Genomic DNA, 19,091 nt, shown 5'->3' with positions numbered 1-19,091 from the left:
AATGGGATTAAAAATGTTTACGTTGCTTCAGAAAAATTTTGAAATTCACGCATAGGTTTTTATAATGTGTATTTTCCAATGAATTTTATAAAAATATTTGGGAATATCAAAATATGCATTGACTGGTATGGTGACCACTAGTCACATATCAGCACTTAACACTAAAAATTCTGTTTCTCTCAGTGGCCATTTATCCTTGCAGTTAAGCCATTAAGGTGCCTGCAACTCATATCTGAGCACCTCAGTTCAAGTGCCAGTCCAGCTCCCGATTCCAGCTTCCTGCCAATACAGATCCTGGAAACCCCAGATAATGGCCTAAGAAATTGGTTTCCTGTTACTCATGAGGTAGACCTAGATTGCATTCTTAAGTCCTGGCTTTGGCCAGGCTATTGTGGAATCTGGGAAATGAACTAGCACATTCATTCTCATTCTCTCTCTATCTCTCACTCCCTCCTTCCCTGAAATAAATAGAGAAAAATTCAATTTCAAAGTTGTACTAGTTATATCTCAAGTGCTTAATAGCCATATGAAACTAGTAGCTACCATATTGGATGGCAGAGTACCAAGATTTATTGTATGGTGCTGAACTAGATGTTTTAACTCAAATATTTAGTTTTCAGCCAAATATTCCACTTTGGATGCTCAGTTTGCCATTCATTCATTACTTCTTTGCAGTTATTATGATAAGAACTGAGGAGAGAATGATAAACAAGATAAGTTTCTGCCTTCATGCAGCTAATGATGTAGCACGGAAGTCAAATATTAAAGAAGACTCCATACGAATAGCTAGTCATTTACAATCGTGGAGCACACGTAGAAATTTTAGGATACTTTAAATGTGTATGAGACGCCTAACCTAGTTTTGGCAGTAAGGGAAGTCTCATATGAGTCAGAGGAAGAATGTTCCAGACAGAGGAAATAACATGTAGAAATGCCCTAAGGTAGAAATGTGCTAAGCTCTTCTAGGAACTGAAAAGCAAGTCATTGTAGCTAGAACACAACGAGTCAAGGAGAGATTCGTATATAAAGGGCAGGGGCCAGATAATACAGAATATTGGGAATTTTATGATATTTAGTCATCAAACAAAGGCTCTGTTTTATTCACTCTAGTTACAGAAGAAGGAAGGTAGTCTCTGATATTGTGGAAAGATTATCCAGGAGGTTAAAAAGATGTACAGTGCTTAATCAAAATGGTCTTTTTTCCCTCTGATATTTTAAATATTTGTCACATGTTTGTCCAGGCTTCTCTTGTACAAACTCTTCCAGTTGTCTATTTTCATATTCATTGGTAAAATCAGTAAGTTAATTGCCTTAAAGAAAAGAATGATCTTCCAGGAATCATTCTTCGTAACAAGTCACCATTCATTACCACCAATAGCTACTTGCAAACCTCTTTTATAATGTAGTGTGTCTAGATATGGAAAACAGCACCATGGGTGAGTTATTAACACATGTAAGTTCATGGATCAATGAGCCTCATGTTTTGAATGTGACCAGCATGCTGCAGTACTTAATAAATAGGAAAATGAAAGAGAAGGAGCAAGGAATTGATAACATTCACCCTATTTAGGAGCCACTTTCTGCACATTTACTTGTGAGATTTGGTTGTGGTCAAAAAACCTGGCATCAGAAAGCATACTCCTAATTATTCTCTTCTGATCATACCCACCCCCTCCTCTCCATGCAGCTCATTTATTAAAGCTTCATCTGAATTGCCAAGTGCTTCCAGATGCAAGTGGAAGGTAGAAAATCCAAACACTGTAACTGAGCTCACCACTCTATGACTGGGTCTAACCATTTTCAGTATTAAGAAAACGTGTGTTTCCTTTGTGTCACTCATATTCCCTTGTCCATTCCCTCTTTCAACAACAAAGAGCACGCATCTAGTAAATAAAAGTTGAATAATGATGAATTTGTCACACAACAAAGAAACCGGTTTTTAACTCTCTTCAGTACCAATTGAGCCAAGTGGCATAGTTCCAAATTTATTTGCAAAACTAGGATCAATATATGCCATGTTTAGTTCTTCAAGACAATGTAATATCTCTCTTTTCAGCTGCCTTTTATTTTTATTCCCTTAAAAGGAATAGTCCCTAAAAGTAAAAACAGGTAACATTTGATATATCTATATCTGACACCATGAGCTTGGCTGTTAGTAGGGTGCTGCCACAGCATCTAATTGGAACAATAAGAGAACCATTAATAGCCCCCTCCACAAAAAAAATTTACACATATCCAATGTGACTGTCATTTGCACTTCTTTGTAACAATCTAGACATACTGTATGGGGTGTTATCTAATGTGATAATTGGTAAGTAGATCTTTGCCCATGGACTGGGTTTATCTATGAATTATAATTTGGAGGTTGCACACTCTTTACTGATTTGCCCACCTGCAACCTTGCTTGATTTATCAGAAGTCTTGCTGTTCTCTCAGAAAGCAGAGGCTTTACAGGGTCAGCTCTGTAAAATAGACAATTATTAAATATGAAACATTAACTTGGAATGCATAACCAGATGAGAATGTCTCAATTTTGAACTAGTTCTATGTGTAGTTTTGAATATAAGTTTGAAGATCATTTTGGGATTAACATTTATTTTAAATTTATTTCTTTTCAAAACAAGTTGAAATTGTGTGGTTAACAGATTGAAGCCCAAGAATGCTCACAATTATTACTACTACATTGGTTAATATTTGTCAGGCATGACACTAGGTACTTCCACATATGTTATCTCAATAATAACAAACTCACTATTCAATAAAAAATGTAAGATAAAGGTGACTGCCCATCTGCAAAGCAGTTTTAATTGCTTGGCGTATTATGCACCAATCCCAGACATCAGAGAACTCTTTTAATCAGCCTGATATTTTTACCAGCTTTCCAGTGCATCCAGATGTTTAATTAACAGACTAAAGAGATAATGTGCTAATATGAGGCTGAGAACAGCATATTGGAGGGAGAGGTGGTAGTGGCATCTCAAATTATGAAAACCTGTTAATATAATTTGCAGAATGAAAGGAAAAGGGGGAACAAATCCACACTTCAAAGTTTGTCATCAGTAAAAATGAAGTATGTATACAGAGAAATAGAAATCAGTGGCAAAAATACACTCTACAAACAGGGAAAGCAAGAAAGAAGCAAACTGCATTTTAAATCAAAGTAGTGTCTATGGTACAGGGAATTTGAAAGGACCACATGTGGGGAAAAATATTTCCTGGGTGCCCTAGGGCTGCTGCTCCAAAAGCCTACTCTCTTGGTGTTCCTGGCTTTCATTGCCCCCAGCTGTGGTACATCCCCATCCAGCTCAACAGAAGCAGCCAAGTGAGGGTGAGAGAGCAAGCAATGGAGCCGCAGGAAACCAGTGCCAGCATCTTTCATCAGAAGCCTTAAGGAGCCAGTGATCCATCTGAACCTCCCTGTTCTGCTGCAAGCCAAGATGATTAACATCTTTGTATTCACCTTTGTTAAAGAACTGAGTTTGAACCACTTGCCTGCTTTAAGGAGCTTGGAAGAACTTTAATTTTTTGCTTAGTGGGTGTAGAGTGAAGTGTCCATAAACTCAGTAATCACTCCAACCCCTTCTCTTCGCATGTCTTAGAGCACTGCATACATTTCCACTAGGGCAAGAGTTAGCTGTTACACAGCTATTTCTCCTTCCAAGTTCCAAGCTCCTAAAAACAGAAAAAAGCCTCTTTTTATCTCCTCACCTCCCCAAGCACCTCACACAGTGTTTGCACCTATTAGATTCTCAGTAGCCTCCTCTCCTCATGTAACAACTCCTTGCCCCACATCATTCCTATAACAAAGAATGAAGCCTTCATGTGAACTTTTTTCTTCAACAGTAGATTCAGGAGTCTAGAGCAAACGATGAAGGCCCACAAAATGAGAAAACGTGACTCATCATATTCATATAGCTCAGGTTTAGTAGTAATTACACTAAAAATGCTTTTCAGGGCAAGCATTTGGCCTAGTGGTTGAGGCACCAGTTAGGATGTCCCTGTCCCACATTAGAGTACCTGAGTTTCATTCCCAGCTCCAGCTCCTGATTTCCACTTCCTGTCAATGCAAGCTCTAGTACGCAGTGGTGATAGCTCAAGTAGTTGAATCCCTAATGCACAAGTGGCAAATCTAAATGGAATTCCAGGCTCCAGCTTTGACCCTGGCCCAGCCCCAGCAAGTGCATGCATTTGGGAAGTAAACAAGTAGATGGGAATCCCTCCCCCCCTCCCTCCATCTCACCCCCTCACCCTTCTCACCTCTCTCTCTCTCTCTCTCTCTCTCTCTCCATCTCTCATATAAACGAACGTAAAAGAGGGTGCTGTTATGCAAAAATAAGCTCCACTTCCTACAACAAATTTCTGAAAAAGTGGTCCTGCAACTTTGGTGTGCTTCAGAATCACCCATAATCACCCAGAGTAAGTCTGGGCTCTGTAGAAATTCCAGTTCACTAAGTCAATCTCAAAATTATTCATTGCTAAACTTCCCAGGCAATTGAACATATATATGAAGATCAGTACCCTGGATAAATTGTCACCATAAGAATCCCAGCCTCTAATTTGAGAAGTACCAGTAGACAGCAATATTCAGAGAATTTTTTAAAAAAAATACAAATCCAGGTTAGCAAGTACTTGTTTTGTGCTCATGGATGTACAAGGTATGAGGAAGTCAAAAGAATCACAAGAAATAGTTGCTATTTGGAGAAACGGGTTCACTGAGGAAGAAGGAAACTTCTAAAGAGTGATACCTAATGGAAAATTTTATTCAAAAGCTAAACTATCACCATAGAAACTATATTCCCTAGCTGATAAATGCTGGAGAATTCAGAAAAGAAAAGAGTTATGAACAAAATAGTTTGAATTTCTCTGAGGTGCCATATAAATTCGGAGTAAGTGATAATTTATGAAAAATATGAGAATTTAACACATTCTAAGCTCAAAATATGATGGGTTACCTTTGGCTGTATTCTAGGTTTTTCTCCATTTATGCACATTAGAAATTATGTTGTTTCTCTTATAGCTAAATATCAATGTTGGTCTTGGATTTTTTTTCCCAGATGGTTTGACTGACTGTGTGGATCCTGATTGTTGTCAACAAAGCAACTGCTATGCCAGTCCTCTCTGCCAGGGCTCACCGGATCCTCTTGACCTCATTCAGCAAAGCCAGCCCCTCCTCTCTCAGCACACTTCAAGACTCTTCTATGATAGAATCAAATTCCTCATTGGCAAGGACAGTACTCATGTCATTCCTCCAGAGATCTCATTTGACAGCAGGTATGTTCTGTTTATTTTGGCCCTTTAATGAACAGTGGCCATGATTTTCCTTAACCTTGAAAGATCATTGTTACTTCCTATTTCAAACGATCCATACTGATTTCACGCAATCCATACTGATTTGTTTTTTAGGATGTCTCTGGAATGCCTAAATTCTTACGCTTTAGTTAAGGGAAAAATCTCTTTTCTAGAGTTTATTATAAAAACTGTGTGAGTGAATGTGTGTGTGTGTGTGTGTGTTCGTGTATATATGAATCATTGAATGAAAAAGTAAGAGGGAAGTATAAGTCAAAAATTTGTTATGTAGCTTCTGGAATGATTCCTTGAAAAACATTTGATTTTCAAAAGCTAAATTTTAAATCTTATGCTATAATGAAAAGTGCTACCATATGAAAGGGTTGTATGAATTTGACATCCTTATCTGAAATTCTAGACTTGTGAAAATCTGTCTTCTGGGAAAGTTCGAATGCATGAATTGTCACTAAAGATCTGAGGCCAAGCCCAAACTATTGGGCAAAGAAATGTTTTTAAATCAACTTACTTATTTGAAGTATTAATAGCATATGTTTACTCATTGGCATTTTCTGCTTCATCTTCAGCAATGATATATTTTACTAATTAGCACTAAATGTAGGAAAGTCACTAGAGTCAACATTTCCTGTCTCAAAAATGTCCTCTTCTGTTCATTCCACAAGTTGATACTTAACAAGCTTCCTACACTAATAAAAACAAGGAATTTTGTTAAAGATTTATTTATTGACTTATGTGAAAGTCAGAATTATATATAGAGAGGGAGAGACGAGAATGAGATCTTCCATCCATTGGTTTACTCCCCAAATGGCTGCATGGCCAGGGCTAAGCCAGGCTAAAGTCAGGAGCCAGGAGCTTCATCCAGATCTCCCATTTGGGTGCAGGGGCCCCAGCACTTGGTCCATCTTCTGCTGCTTTCCCAGGCACATTAGTGTGGAGCTGGATCAGAAGTGGATCAGTTGGGACTCAAACCAGCACCCATAAGGGATGCCAGTACTGTAGATAGTGGCTTAACCTGCTACACAACACTGCCAGCCTCTAAACAAGGAATTTTTAAAAATGGAAAATACTTTTCCAGTAGTTCCCGTCTACATCCTATTCACTTAGTTGCAGGCTGGTGGGAATTACCAGTCCCCAAGAATAACTTGGTCAAAAGTTTATATTAAATATCAGTGGGGAAAAAATAGAGATTGGCACTGTAGTGCAGTAGGCTAAGCCTCTGCCTGTAGTGCTGGCATCCCATATGTGTGCCGGTTCATGTCCCGGCTGCTGCTCTTCCGATCCAGCTCTCTGCTATGGCCTGGGAAAGCAGTGGATGATGGCCCAAGTCCTTGGGCACCTGCACCCAAGTAGGAGACTCATAAGAAGCTCCTGGCTCCTGGCTTTGGATTGGCGCAGCTCCAGCCATTGCGGACATTTGGGGAGTGAACCAGTGGATGGAAGACCTTTCTGTCTGTCTCCTCTTCTCTCTAACTATAACTCTACCTCTCAAATAAATAAACAAAATCTTTTAAAGAATTTAAAAAATCAGTGGCAATTTCAGGTGACCACATGACCCTTCCACCGGCGTCAGCTCCATGCCCATCCTAAAGAGATTCACTGCTGCTACTTCCCTGCCCACCCCCCAGCAAAGATTTAACAGGACCTGTTCCTGAACATGTGGCTCTCTCTCAATCTCTCTCTCTCTGTATGTCTCTTGATCTCTCTCTTATACTCTCTTTCTCCCTCTTTTCCTTCTTCACCCCTTCCCTCCAGTCTGTTGGGTTTCCCCACCAATAAACGCTTTCCACTGAAAGTAAAAGTCAATGGCAATCTAAGAAAATCATAACTCATTATTGGCCTATACACAGTAGAAAATATAAAGAAAAGATGCATAGAAATTTCAAACACTCACCTCCCTTTGTTTCAGGTGTATGCTACAACTGTTAAAACTTAGAAGTTGTTGGTTATATTTTATTATTGTATACTTCTGACCTTTCAGGTTTCTGACGAACCCAAAACCCAAATGGCAATGCCTGACAAGCAAGGGCTTCAGATTGCCTTCTTCCAACAAGTTCAATCATCCCCATTTTGAATTGTTCTCTCAGCTCAACAACAATTCTGGGGTAGCTTTCAATGCAGGTATAATTATTTAATTAGTGGAGACTTATTGTCCACCAGAGGAACGAAGAAATGTTTTCCTATTGAAGATAAGGTTAAGTCATCAACTCTGTAGCTTTCTCCACGCTTAGGGGAAAATCAGTCGAAAAAAAAGTGGAAAAAATATACCAACCAACTCCACAGCACTGAGATATGTTAAATGACACACTGAGTTCAAGTAAGGGGAGAAAGTCAGGACCTGAGAGAAACAGGAGACAAGTTATTATGACCCAAAGCAGGGCGTTTGAGCAATAAACTTCGGAAAGTCAGGACAAACTTAAACCCCTGCAGTTCAGCTTCATGCTTCAGCAGCGCTTGCCAGCCGCTCGCAGAGTGAACAAACTTATTACTTGTGGTGGTTAATGCCCTTCTCCTTCTCCTGGTTTGATTGAGTTCTCTTCATTCTTTTATAAAATGCTCCAAGTTATCATTTGGCTCTGCAAGGCACGTTTAAATTCAAAGCAATGGGTCTCCTTCATCCAGGGGGTCCCAGCTATTATAGATACATCCATTCTGGCACAAAAGGCATATGTCTTTTCCAAGGACAAGAGATCTAAAAAAAGCACCACATGCATTTTTTACTCTGGGTATCTTTGAGCAAAATTAGTCCAGCTCTAATCACAGTATATATAAGTAGTAATAGTTACAATCTCTTACATTTATATAGTGCTTTTTAGGTTACAAAAATGATTACATTATTTCATTTTATCCTCATAGAATCCCTGTGATGTAGGTATTCATACAACGGCATTTCCAAAACTTCATGGGAGGGTAGAGTTAAAAGATGTTTGTTTTGGTGCAAAAATATTTGAAATTGATACATACAAGGAGTCCTCAAAAAGTTCATGGAAAATATGTATTATAAAATAATGCATGGATCTTAACATTTTTTGTGCTGAAATCAACTTGTCTTTTCTTTCTCCATAAAGCTTTGAAATAACCTCCTATTGGGTGAACTTTATAAGGGAGACTGAGATCGAAAGAGATTAAATATACTGCCCCAAATCAGACAGCCAACAAGTTTGCATTGTAGCAACTTCTGTAAGCATTCCATTACACCACAATGGCCACATTTCAAGTTGTCCTTAAATAAGCCTGCTAACGTGGACCAGAGTTACACTAGGTATATAGCAGCAGGGTCAACATAAGAAACTTAGAAAGCAAGTGATTGTTCAAATCCAGTTTAATTGGTTACATTTCAATGACATCATTTACAAACTTCAGTTCAGTGCTAATGAACTTCTTTGTAGAAGAGTAAGACAGTTGAATTATTCATAAAAAGGGAAATTTGGCTACATGAAAATTGGTGCTGGGCACCTGTTATGTGTCAGGTCTTGTAAGTACTGAGCTTTTACATATGTTATCTCATTTAGTCCTCATAAAACCCCATATAGTAGGCCGGCGCCGTGGCTCACTAGGCTAATCCTCCACACTGGGTTCTAGTCCTGGTCGGGGCGCCGGATTCTGTCCCGGTTGCCCCTCTTCCAGGCCAGCTCTCTGCTGTGGCCAGGGAGTGCACTGGAGGATGGCCCAAGTACTGGGGCCCTGCACCCCATGGGAGACCAGGATAAGTACCTGGCTCCTGCCATCGGATCAGCGCGGTGTGCCGGCCGCAGCACACTGGCCACGGCGGCCATTGGAGGGTGAACCAACGGCAAAGGAAGACCTTTCTGTCTCTCTCTCTCACTGTCCACTCTGCTTGTCAAAAAAATTAAAATAAAATAAAAACCCCATATAGTAGGCATTACTACTCTCTCCATTTTTCAAGTGGGAAAACAAAAACTAAGATATCAGCCAAATGATTTGCCCAAGGTCACAATGAGTGAGTGTCAGAGTCAGGATTTGAACCCAAGTAGGCTAGTGCTGAGAGCTCGGTCTCTAAACTTCTGTGCTACTTAGAAAACTGGACTAGTGACCCTGAAAAGATTTGTGACCCCTTCACATGCCTGACTATGGGATTGTTCCCCTTAGACAAATCTAGAACACTTATGTGCCATAATCAGGTGAATCATTTTCCTTTTTATTTGTTGCATAATTGAGATACAGCTGCGTAGGCAGGTGAAGAAAGCATTGATGTTGCCTATTGGCGATACGCGATCAACACAGCTGACTTGCTGCTGAGCATTGCCACCATCTGGAGCCTTTGGAGCCAATGATGGTGGCATACAGGTGACTAGGTGTTAGAGGGACATGGAAGGTTAAGTAACCATCCATCATAGTGTATTCGAGGGAGACTAGTCTTTTCTTGTTCTGAGTTTGCTGTATGGCAAGTGAGAGCACAGTGGAATGTGGACCTTCTGTGCCCCTTGATGCTGCAATGTCAGTATGAACATACAACCTGTCCATAGTGAGGTCTCTAGCAAACTTATCTCAGTCGCCATTTGTTCCTAAACACAATTTTACTCTTGTAGCCCAAGGTTTTTTTCCTTTTCTTCAAGCTACTCCAAACAGCACTACAAAGTAAACCACATATTTTACGTGCCCGGTATGACTTATTACTTTTTAATAATGTAAATAGGTGAACAGAAGCATTATTGATCTTCAGTGTCTAAGCATTTAATCACTATTAATAATGTAAAAGGTTTTTATAAATATGTAAAAACAAGAGTACATTAAACTAAATGACAGCAGTAATTTGCAAAGCCAGACATTTCACTTGCCATCACTAATGGAGAAGTGCATTTAAGAAACAAAATCCTACCAGGGTTAGTGCAACTGCTGACAGCAAGGTCTGGCCCAACTCCTTTGTCTGTTTTGTAACCATGAGAGGCTGATCCCTGCATCAATCCATGTCAAGTGTCTATATCAGAGGTTGCTTAAAAATCAGCCTGCAGATGTATTTTGTTTGGCTTGACATTTAGAAATTAAAAGATCTAAAATCAAAATCCAAATATCTCCCTTCTCAGGAAAATGTGCAAAGCTTAACAACCCTGGCTCAAAGGCATAATATAGGTGCTTTGGAGCTGAGGGCCAGCCGCCCCTCTGGACAGGACATGACATGCCTCACTAACTCACCACTCACTGTGTACCCTTACAAATGGATTACTTCCCTTCCTTCCAATGTCATGCCTGGCCATGCTGGCATTTGATTTTGTGGTTTCTATAACTTTGCTTGGAAAGACTTCAAGTATTTGTCTTTTTAAAAACATTCTTATCTCTTTCCCTGAGATCAGACTTTAAATATCTGATGTTATTATTTTTATATAATTTTGAACCTTTACTATGTTGGTTTAAAAAGAGCAAAAGGAGTGACATTGACATAGAAATCACGTTAAGGAAATAGTATTTCCATGCTTAATTCACTGGAGTACCTGTGCATACCTCAACAATAACTTTGGGTAAACTCTGCCTCACACTATAGATAAACTCCTTTGGGATAGTAGGTCTTAAGCTATGGTATCTTACCTTCCTTTAATCATGATATCAGATAACCAAGATCCTGCCATAGTTAAAAGAAGAATCTACTTTTTATGAGAATAATGTATATACTGACAGGCATTTGATCATGTTTCTCATTGAGAGTCTTTTTTTTAAGATTTATTTATTTTTATAGAAAATGTTTATTTAATAAATATAAATTTCAAAAGTCAACTTTTGGATTATAGTGGTTCTTCCCCCTATAACCACCCTCTCACCTGCAAACCATCCCATCTCCTACTCCCTGTCCCATCCCATTCTTCATTAAGATTCATTTTTAATTATCTTTATATACATAAAATTAACTCTATACTAAGTAAAGATTTCAACAGTTTGCACCCACAAAGACACACAAAGTATAAAGTACTATTTGAAGATTAGTTTTACCATTAATGCTCATAGTACAACACATTAAGGACAGAGGTCCTACATGGAGAGCAAGTGCACAGTGACTCCTGTTGCTGATTTAACAATTGACAGAGTAAATCTTAAGAACAATTCAAAGATCTAGCAATTCACAGCAGTGTTGCTGAATACAGTTATCGGGGCCTCATCTGCCCACTTATGGTGAAACTTCTTTAATTGGAAAGATATAGAATTGGGATCAAAATTAGTACAGTACTAAGCATATAATGTCACTGTTAATGGGCTTAAAAATGGAGAGATTAAACAAGATAGATTTCTTCTAGTTCTACCATTGTATGGAATTGCTGCATTTTGGCTTTTTGGTTTACCCTGCAGCATGCAAGGCTACCTCTGAATTGTTCTCATTCCTAAATCTTCAGTCCCATGAGGACAAGTTCCAAGTCTGATTTGTTTTCTCCTTGTTCTGAATGTTGACCACTGTGTAGCAAACTATTCCGTGTGGTGGATTAAGACAATTTATTTTTATTGTATCTCATTATTCTGTGGGTCAGAAGTTCAGACAGGCAATGGCCAAGATGGCTCATCTCTACTCCAGGATGTTTGGGGCCTCAGATAGGATGAATACCTGGGAATTAGGACAGCTAGACAGCACCTGGGGATCTTTCTCTTTTCATGTATCCCCTCTTTTTGGCTATTTGAATTTGTTATTGGCATGATAGCCAGCCTTGAGTTTTTCTGAGCTCTTATATAGTGGCTCAAGGATCCAAGAGTGAGTATTCCGAGAGATAGGAAATGGAAGATGCCAGTTTCTTAAGACCTGAATCTAGAAATTGTAACAATGTCACTTGTGTCATGCACTGTTAGTTGAAGTAGTAAAGAGTCTATCCACACTGAAGGGGAGGGACATAGATCCTGCATTTTGATGAGAGAAGTGTCAAAGAATTTGGGACCATCTTTTATCTAACATCCTACCATCCCACCTTATGACATAAACCTAACCCAAGATCTAGCACAGAGGAGGTAAAAACTGAATGAGTGAGTGGCTTAGCTGTAGTTTAGTGATTTTGGAGTGCAAATGCTCTTCTCACATTTACAAATGAAAAACTCATTTTGGTTGCCTAGAACACAGAGATGATATTAGGACCTAAAATAAGACAATTCCCAAATGTAGAGCCAGCCTAAAGGTAACATTACCGTCCTCTAAATAGCATAGGAACAAAATTCATAAAAGATGAAGTGATTAGATAACAGAAGCAAAGTAATTACTCTTTTTTTAACCTTATAAGACATTCCACTACTGTCACAGCCTACCAATAATTGACATCATTTATAACTTTGTGTAAGCATCGATAATTCTAACTTCCATGCACTAGGTAATCAAAATCTAGTATCAAAAAATTAGAAAATAAGGAACAATATCGAGAAGTCAGTGGGAAGACTGTTGATAACTGGCTCACTTAGGTATGCATCATTATTTCATCTCATGAGAAAACCAGAGATGTGCCCTGAAGCAAATTGAGATATTACAAGTGCCTTGAGTGTGGGATTCTTGGCAAACTCTTTACTTACTCAAGCCTTCTCCTCCTTTACTATACCCCACTCAGTAATAAAAGCTTGATTCTTGCTCCTGATTAGCCATAATTACTTTCATAACTTATTTAATAAAACATGCTTTTTCGCACTTAGTTGAGCTGGGAATTTATATCATTTGAAATCCTGTGAATGGTAAAATGAATTATTAGCCCAAGCTTGAGGTAAAGGGGAGTTTACAGGCAGATGGTCATTACTGCAGAAGCTGCTGATCTCGAATAAAGACCGAGAAGCAAGAACAATCATACTTCGTATAATGGTACTATTTATAGTTTTTATATATATTTTATTATAATATTGATTTTCCCAGAGTAACTTAGAAGCTTAAGTCCTCGGAAGGAGATAGCAAAGAGATCATATTCTGCCACTCTTTTTAAAATGTATTTTTGTTTTAAAATGACACATAATAATTGTACATATTTATGGATACAGAATGACATTTCAGATGCATACAATGTGCAATGATCAGATAAGAGTAATTGGTGTAATCATCCCCCTCAATCTCTGCCATTTTTAATGTAATGTAATATTCTGGTATCGATTCATTTTTCGAAGGAGTGATGAGGATATGTATTTGCTCATTCAATCAACAAATATTTCTTGAGCACCCACTCTATCAGGAACTGTGCAGACAGCAGTAAATAAAAGTACATAGTTCTCTTACAGGGTTCACTTTATAATGACAGAGGCAGTAAACACATCAAGTAAGCACATAAACAATTAAAATAATTACAAATTACATTAAGTTATGTGGATCACGAAACATCAGTTTCTAAGGAAGCCTGGAGTTCATCAACGCAGGGTTCTCAAAGTCAACTGCTTTGATGGGGCAGACAGGTAACTGAAATTGATGTCAGACAGGAAGTACTCTAGCAAATAAGATAAAATCATTAAACAATTATAGAAGTGAGACTGACCTGGAAGTTTTCAGCAATAACACAGAGATGGGACTAATTGCATGGAGAACTGCTAAAATTGACACACACAGGAGACTATTGATGACTTGCAGGAAAAACACAAAGCTTATGTGGACAACAAAAACAGCTTAACTATATGCAAGCAGTTTTAGCCTTTGACATTAGAAGATATAAATAATTTTTCTACAATCTAAAATGTAAAATGTTTGTATTAAACATGAATGTAAGTAAAAAAAAATCATCAAAAATCCCATTTGTGCAATTTTTACAATTCCCCTTACTTAACCACACTTTGGAGGCAATTTTGACACTAGATCCTTCAGTTTCATTCAAGAAAATTTATATTGGGAAAAATTATATCACTTAATTCTTGAGATTTATGAACATTACAATGTTTGCTTGGTTCATTCCTTAATTAAGGGATAGGTGCTGTCCTAGCCTTTTCTTCATGCACTGTAGTGAAGACGACAGACAATAACGAAAAATGTCAGGAAGGTGTAACTACTGGCAAGTTAGATAAAGAAAGGTTGTGGGGGCAGCATTGTTGCACAGCAAGTTAAGCTGCCTCTTGCTATACCCACATCCAATATCAGAGTTCTGGTTTGAGTCCAGGCTTCTCCACTTCTGGTCCAGCTTCCTGCTATTGTGCATGGGAAGGCAACAGAGGGTGGCCCAAGTACCTGGGGCCCTGCAACCCATGTGTGATACCCAAATGGAATTCTTGGGTCCTGGCTTCCTTGTAGACCGGCTCAGGCATTTGGGGTGTGAACCAACAGATGGAAGATCTCTCCCTCTCCCCGCCCCCACCTCTCTCTCTCCTCTCTTATTTTGACTTCCAATTCAATCAATCAACCATTTTTAAAAGAGAGAGAGATAGGGCCAACACTGTAGCATCGAAGGTAGAGCTGCAGCCTGCAGTGCTGGCATCCCATATGGACGCCAGTTTGAGACCTGGCTGCTCCACTTCCAATCCAGCTCTCTGCTATGGCCTGGGAAAGCAGTAGAAGATGGCCCTGGTCCTTGGGCTCCTGTGCCCATGTAGGAGATTGAGAGGAAGCTCCTGGCTTCTGGCTTCGGATCAGTACAGCTCTGGCCACTGCAGCCAGCTGGGGAGTGAACCAGCAGATGGAGGAGCTCGCTCTCTCTCAATCTCTCTCTCTCTCTCTGCCTCTCCTTCTCTCTGTGTGTAGCTCTGACTTTCAAATAAATAATCAAGAGAGAGAGAGAAATATTTCTTAAGGAAATACTATATACTACTTACTGTGATACACTCTAATTACTGTGCTAGGTTTTAATGATAAATGGATGGGATACCTGCCATCCAGGAGTACAATGAGTGAATTTAAATGCTGTAGACAAACTGAATTAGTTCTAGAAAGAGAAATCAGCAACAGCCCTGCACCCCTTAGTCATGAAAGAGAAAATAAATAGCAGATCTTAGTGCTGACCCTATAGGAAATCAAATATTTAGAAACCACTTACTGATTTGGGATTACAAAAAAGAAGAGCTAAAGAAAGCCTATATTTAGAATATTTAAAAAGAAATATATAGTGTTATTCAAGCACTCACAGATTTAACTCAGTTTTCTCTATCTATAAGTAACCCCCAGAAGACCCATAAAACTCATTTTTTTCTGCTGAGGCACAAATTGGAATCCATATGCTTTGTGTTTAACTTTTTCATGAGTTTAAGACTTCTCAGTCTATTTGCTAATGGCCAATGTTTTGTGTGTGTATTTTTAATCTAGGAACTAGAAAAACATTATGCCAGGTACACGACAAGGCATTGGTAAACACAAATTGCAACAATTGTTGAATGCATTGGATAGACTGAGGACTGGGGGACATTCTTTGTAAGGCATCAATGTCCTCAAATCTACCTACGGTTCATCTTTCTTTCTAAAGGAAGGTGTTGCACATGACCTGCCCACATTTGGAGAAGGACTCCAAGTATGGTTTGGGTTGTCCATAATTCCTTGATTCTGTTTTCTTTTTTTTCCCCATGGTGCTTTTCCTCCTTTGCTTATCACCTCTGTAGTTGCTGTCCTAAGTGGGAAGTAAGATTGTTGGTACTTGCTAATAAAGCATTTTTATCTCATTTATGTGAAAGGTGTTACGTGTGTGAAGACAGAATCTCTTGATTTTCAGACAACTATTTTGTCTAATGCTAAAATTCAGGAAACACATGTTCACAACACATTTAAAAAATTACAACGTGCTGAAGGCTCCCAGATTTATAGTGCTGACTAGCTCCTGAAATCAGCAGTCAACACCTAAAGGTACCAGAAAGGAAGAATGTGTGACTTTCACTTCTCTGCAAACGCTCTTGGGCAAAGACGAATGAAAAGAAAGGAGAGCATAAATCTTCAAAGGGTTCTTCAATGGATAATTTATGATATTTTAAAACTCTGATGTTCTGAAATGCTTAATGCTACAGTTAATAATACCAGTAGCTATCTACAACTTATGTCAATGTTTTAGGTGTTTTCTAACATTTTATCTATCCTACTTATAGTTCAATGAGTATCAAAAGTCAAGACTCAGATCCTTATTATCTACACCCCAGCCATATCATGTGCTTGCAGTGACTCTCTAGCTGGTTCTGTCATTTCATTTTGTCCCCAGAGAGGGCAGAGTGATTGCCAATGAATGGCATTCTGTAGTTCATCTCCACTACAAACCTTGCACATAGTGCTCAACAGTTGGTAAATTCCTACAGATAATGATGTCCTGTGTGTAGCACCATCTTTGTAGGTGAGCACTTTTTTGTAGCCACATTATTTATATCTGGGCTCAGAAATATCTGATGTAGAGCCTAGACTCTAAATTTAGAGTCCAGAGTCCAGGTCAAGTGTGAAAAACTGGAAAAGGAGCTTCAAATATAAAAGATAAGGAAATTAAAAGTCTAATTCCCCAATTTGATCAGTTCACACCAGATACATGTGTTGAAATGATGACCTGAACCTCATAGAAATGAACAAATATTACATGTTAATCAGAATTTCTTTAATAATTTACAGCTCAAATAAAATTTGAAAAGTCCAAATCAGAAGGCCCCTGTGACTGCACCGCTTACTAGCTGTATTGTCTTGAGCAAGTTTTGTTTTACCACCTGAGTCTGTCTCTCATTTTTTTGATTTATTTAATGAATCCATTTTGCCATAGATACAACTTTAGGAATACAGTGGTTCTTTCCCCCATGCCTCCCACCCCACTCCCTTCCTGCCTCCCATTCCCTCTCCCATCTCCTTCTTAATTATGGATCATTTTTACTATGACTTTTTATATAGAGGACCATCTCTATGCTAATCATAGATTTCAACAATTTGCCCCCATGCCCACACACAACATATAGAGTACAGTTTGGGGAGAGAATTTGCAGTCGATTCTCATATTGTAATTCAATACTGTCTCCTCATTTTAAAACTAGGCCTAACACTAATACCTACTCAAGGTTATATGGATGTAAAATGAAGTAAGGTAATGAAAGTATCTGGCATAGTAATTGACTCATAGTAAGTGCTTAATAAATATTTTTACAAACTATATTTTAAATGATCAGGATACCTAGTAGAATATAATTTGAAAGATCAAATTCAAAAGGTGATCATTTGACTTGATCATTTTAATATTGTCATATCTCTGTGGTGTGATTGGGAAGAAGGTAAGGAAAAACTGTTATTATCATTTTATATAATGAGCAAATGAGGCCAGGAGTAATTCTGTTTGTTAGGAAAAGCCACAATGGTGTTTACCAGCAAGCCAGAGCTAGAACACAGTTGTGGCTAGAGCTAAGTTACACTTTTTCCTCTACAGAGGGAAGAGTAATCCATGCCTGGGAGGTAGCCAACAAGAAGGACTTGCCCTAAGTTTAATGACTATCCATTATTTGAAAGGCAGATTCACAGAGAAGTGACAGGAGAGGTTAATGAGGTTAACAAAATCCCATAAGGCTTATCCAAAGATAAACCATTTGACTAATGTATACAACACACAAAAAACGAACCAGCCAAAAACGAAAAGCAAAACAACAACAACAAAACTTCAAACTATTCAAGAGTTGCAAGGGCTTATAGGACAAATATTTTAGGATTCCAATTCTGGACAAAAATAATCATGTGTCTAAAGCAAACTGGCACTTATGCAGTCCTGAAAATGTGACTGTGTCGTCAGTTTTCTTATTGCTTCAAAACACTTGATCTTTTTCCCATTACTTTGGGGATCTCAGGCATCCAAAGCAAGCCTACTTTTGACAAGCAATTACCAGGGCAGATGGGAAAATAGCCACCCTACCTCAGGGTGAGTGCCCCCATTTTGTTTTACTTGAAACATCACTAGCCATGAGGAAAATAATTCTGCTTAAAAAGCTATCTGCATTTTCAATAGCACCACCTTTTCCAGAGTCCTAGAATGTTGATGGCTAATGCTCCCAGCTGCTTTTAATGTTACACACTTGGTGGTATTATTTATTTGGACTAGTGACCAACTGAGTAGGATTAAATCAGGCTGCTATATTTAAGTAAAACCTAACGAGATTTTATTAGGTTTGCATATGAACATTCATGGCATTCGCATTTTCAGAACATGAAAACTGATTTATGCTACAACATTAAATGTTTTTCTGGTGCTGTACCAGCTTAGATAACTTATATCAAAAGCAGCATGTGTTCTGTGGAAACCCCAAAAATATGTTTATTAGAATCCTCAAATATATGTAAATTATGAAATATCAAATAGTAAGTATATGATGATATATAAATTAATAATGGGGTTAGGTTGCAAAAATTAAGCATTTGAGGGTATTCAATTATTCTTTCCAATCACATGTGTACTATTGAATTCCCTGAAGCAGCCAAGTATCAAACAAAACTCTCATGATGAGATTGTCCATGATGCACAATCTAGAATCTTATCTTGTAATAGATGACTGTAAGGCACCTGTCACTCATGAACCTCAAAGTAGCCCTGGAACCCCTGAAGCAGTGCTAAGGGAATAGGTTGTAAGTACTTGGACCTTACAATTTCATATAAACAGATATTTGAGTTGAAATCCTACAAACCTTTGTTTAGCTCCCGCTGTGAACACCAGGCATTGGGAAGGACACAGAGGAAAAGCACACCGTCCTTGCCCTGGAGTGTCCATCTATTAGGAAAGACAGATCTATAACTGTCATCCAAGACACGTTATGACAAGTACAATAACATGAGTACAACCTTGTTTAAATGAGACTTATAGGGGTAGGGAAAAACTGACACTTATCTGGAATACATAAATTGAGTTAAAACATATTTCCATTTTATAATCTCTGGACTTGAAGGAATCCCACACTTCATTTTGTAGTTCAGCCACCACTTTGTCAT

At 38.5% G+C, this 19,091-nt stretch overlaps 1 protein-coding gene across 7 annotated transcripts in view; it reads left to right on the top strand.

Moving 5' to 3' along the window:
• Positions 1-19,091, top strand: part of TENM1 (teneurin transmembrane protein 1) — an 867,710-nt gene that overhangs the window by 683,114 nt on the left and 165,505 nt on the right. For all 7 annotated transcript variants that reach the window (XM_051827786.2, XM_051827790.2, XM_051827788.2 and 4 more), the window contains one exon: positions 5,055-5,271. In XM_051827786.2, coding sequence (XP_051683746.1) covers positions 5,055-5,271 — 217 coding nt within the window. The remainder of the gene's footprint in view (positions 1-5,054; positions 5,272-19,091) is intronic.

Source organism: Oryctolagus cuniculus, chromosome X (genome assembly GCF_964237555.1).
Source record: "Oryctolagus cuniculus chromosome X, mOryCun1.1, whole genome shotgun sequence".
Classification (NCBI taxonomy): Eukaryota; Metazoa; Chordata; class Mammalia; order Lagomorpha; family Leporidae; genus Oryctolagus; species Oryctolagus cuniculus.
This window is presented reverse-complemented; position numbering and strand designations above follow the sequence as displayed.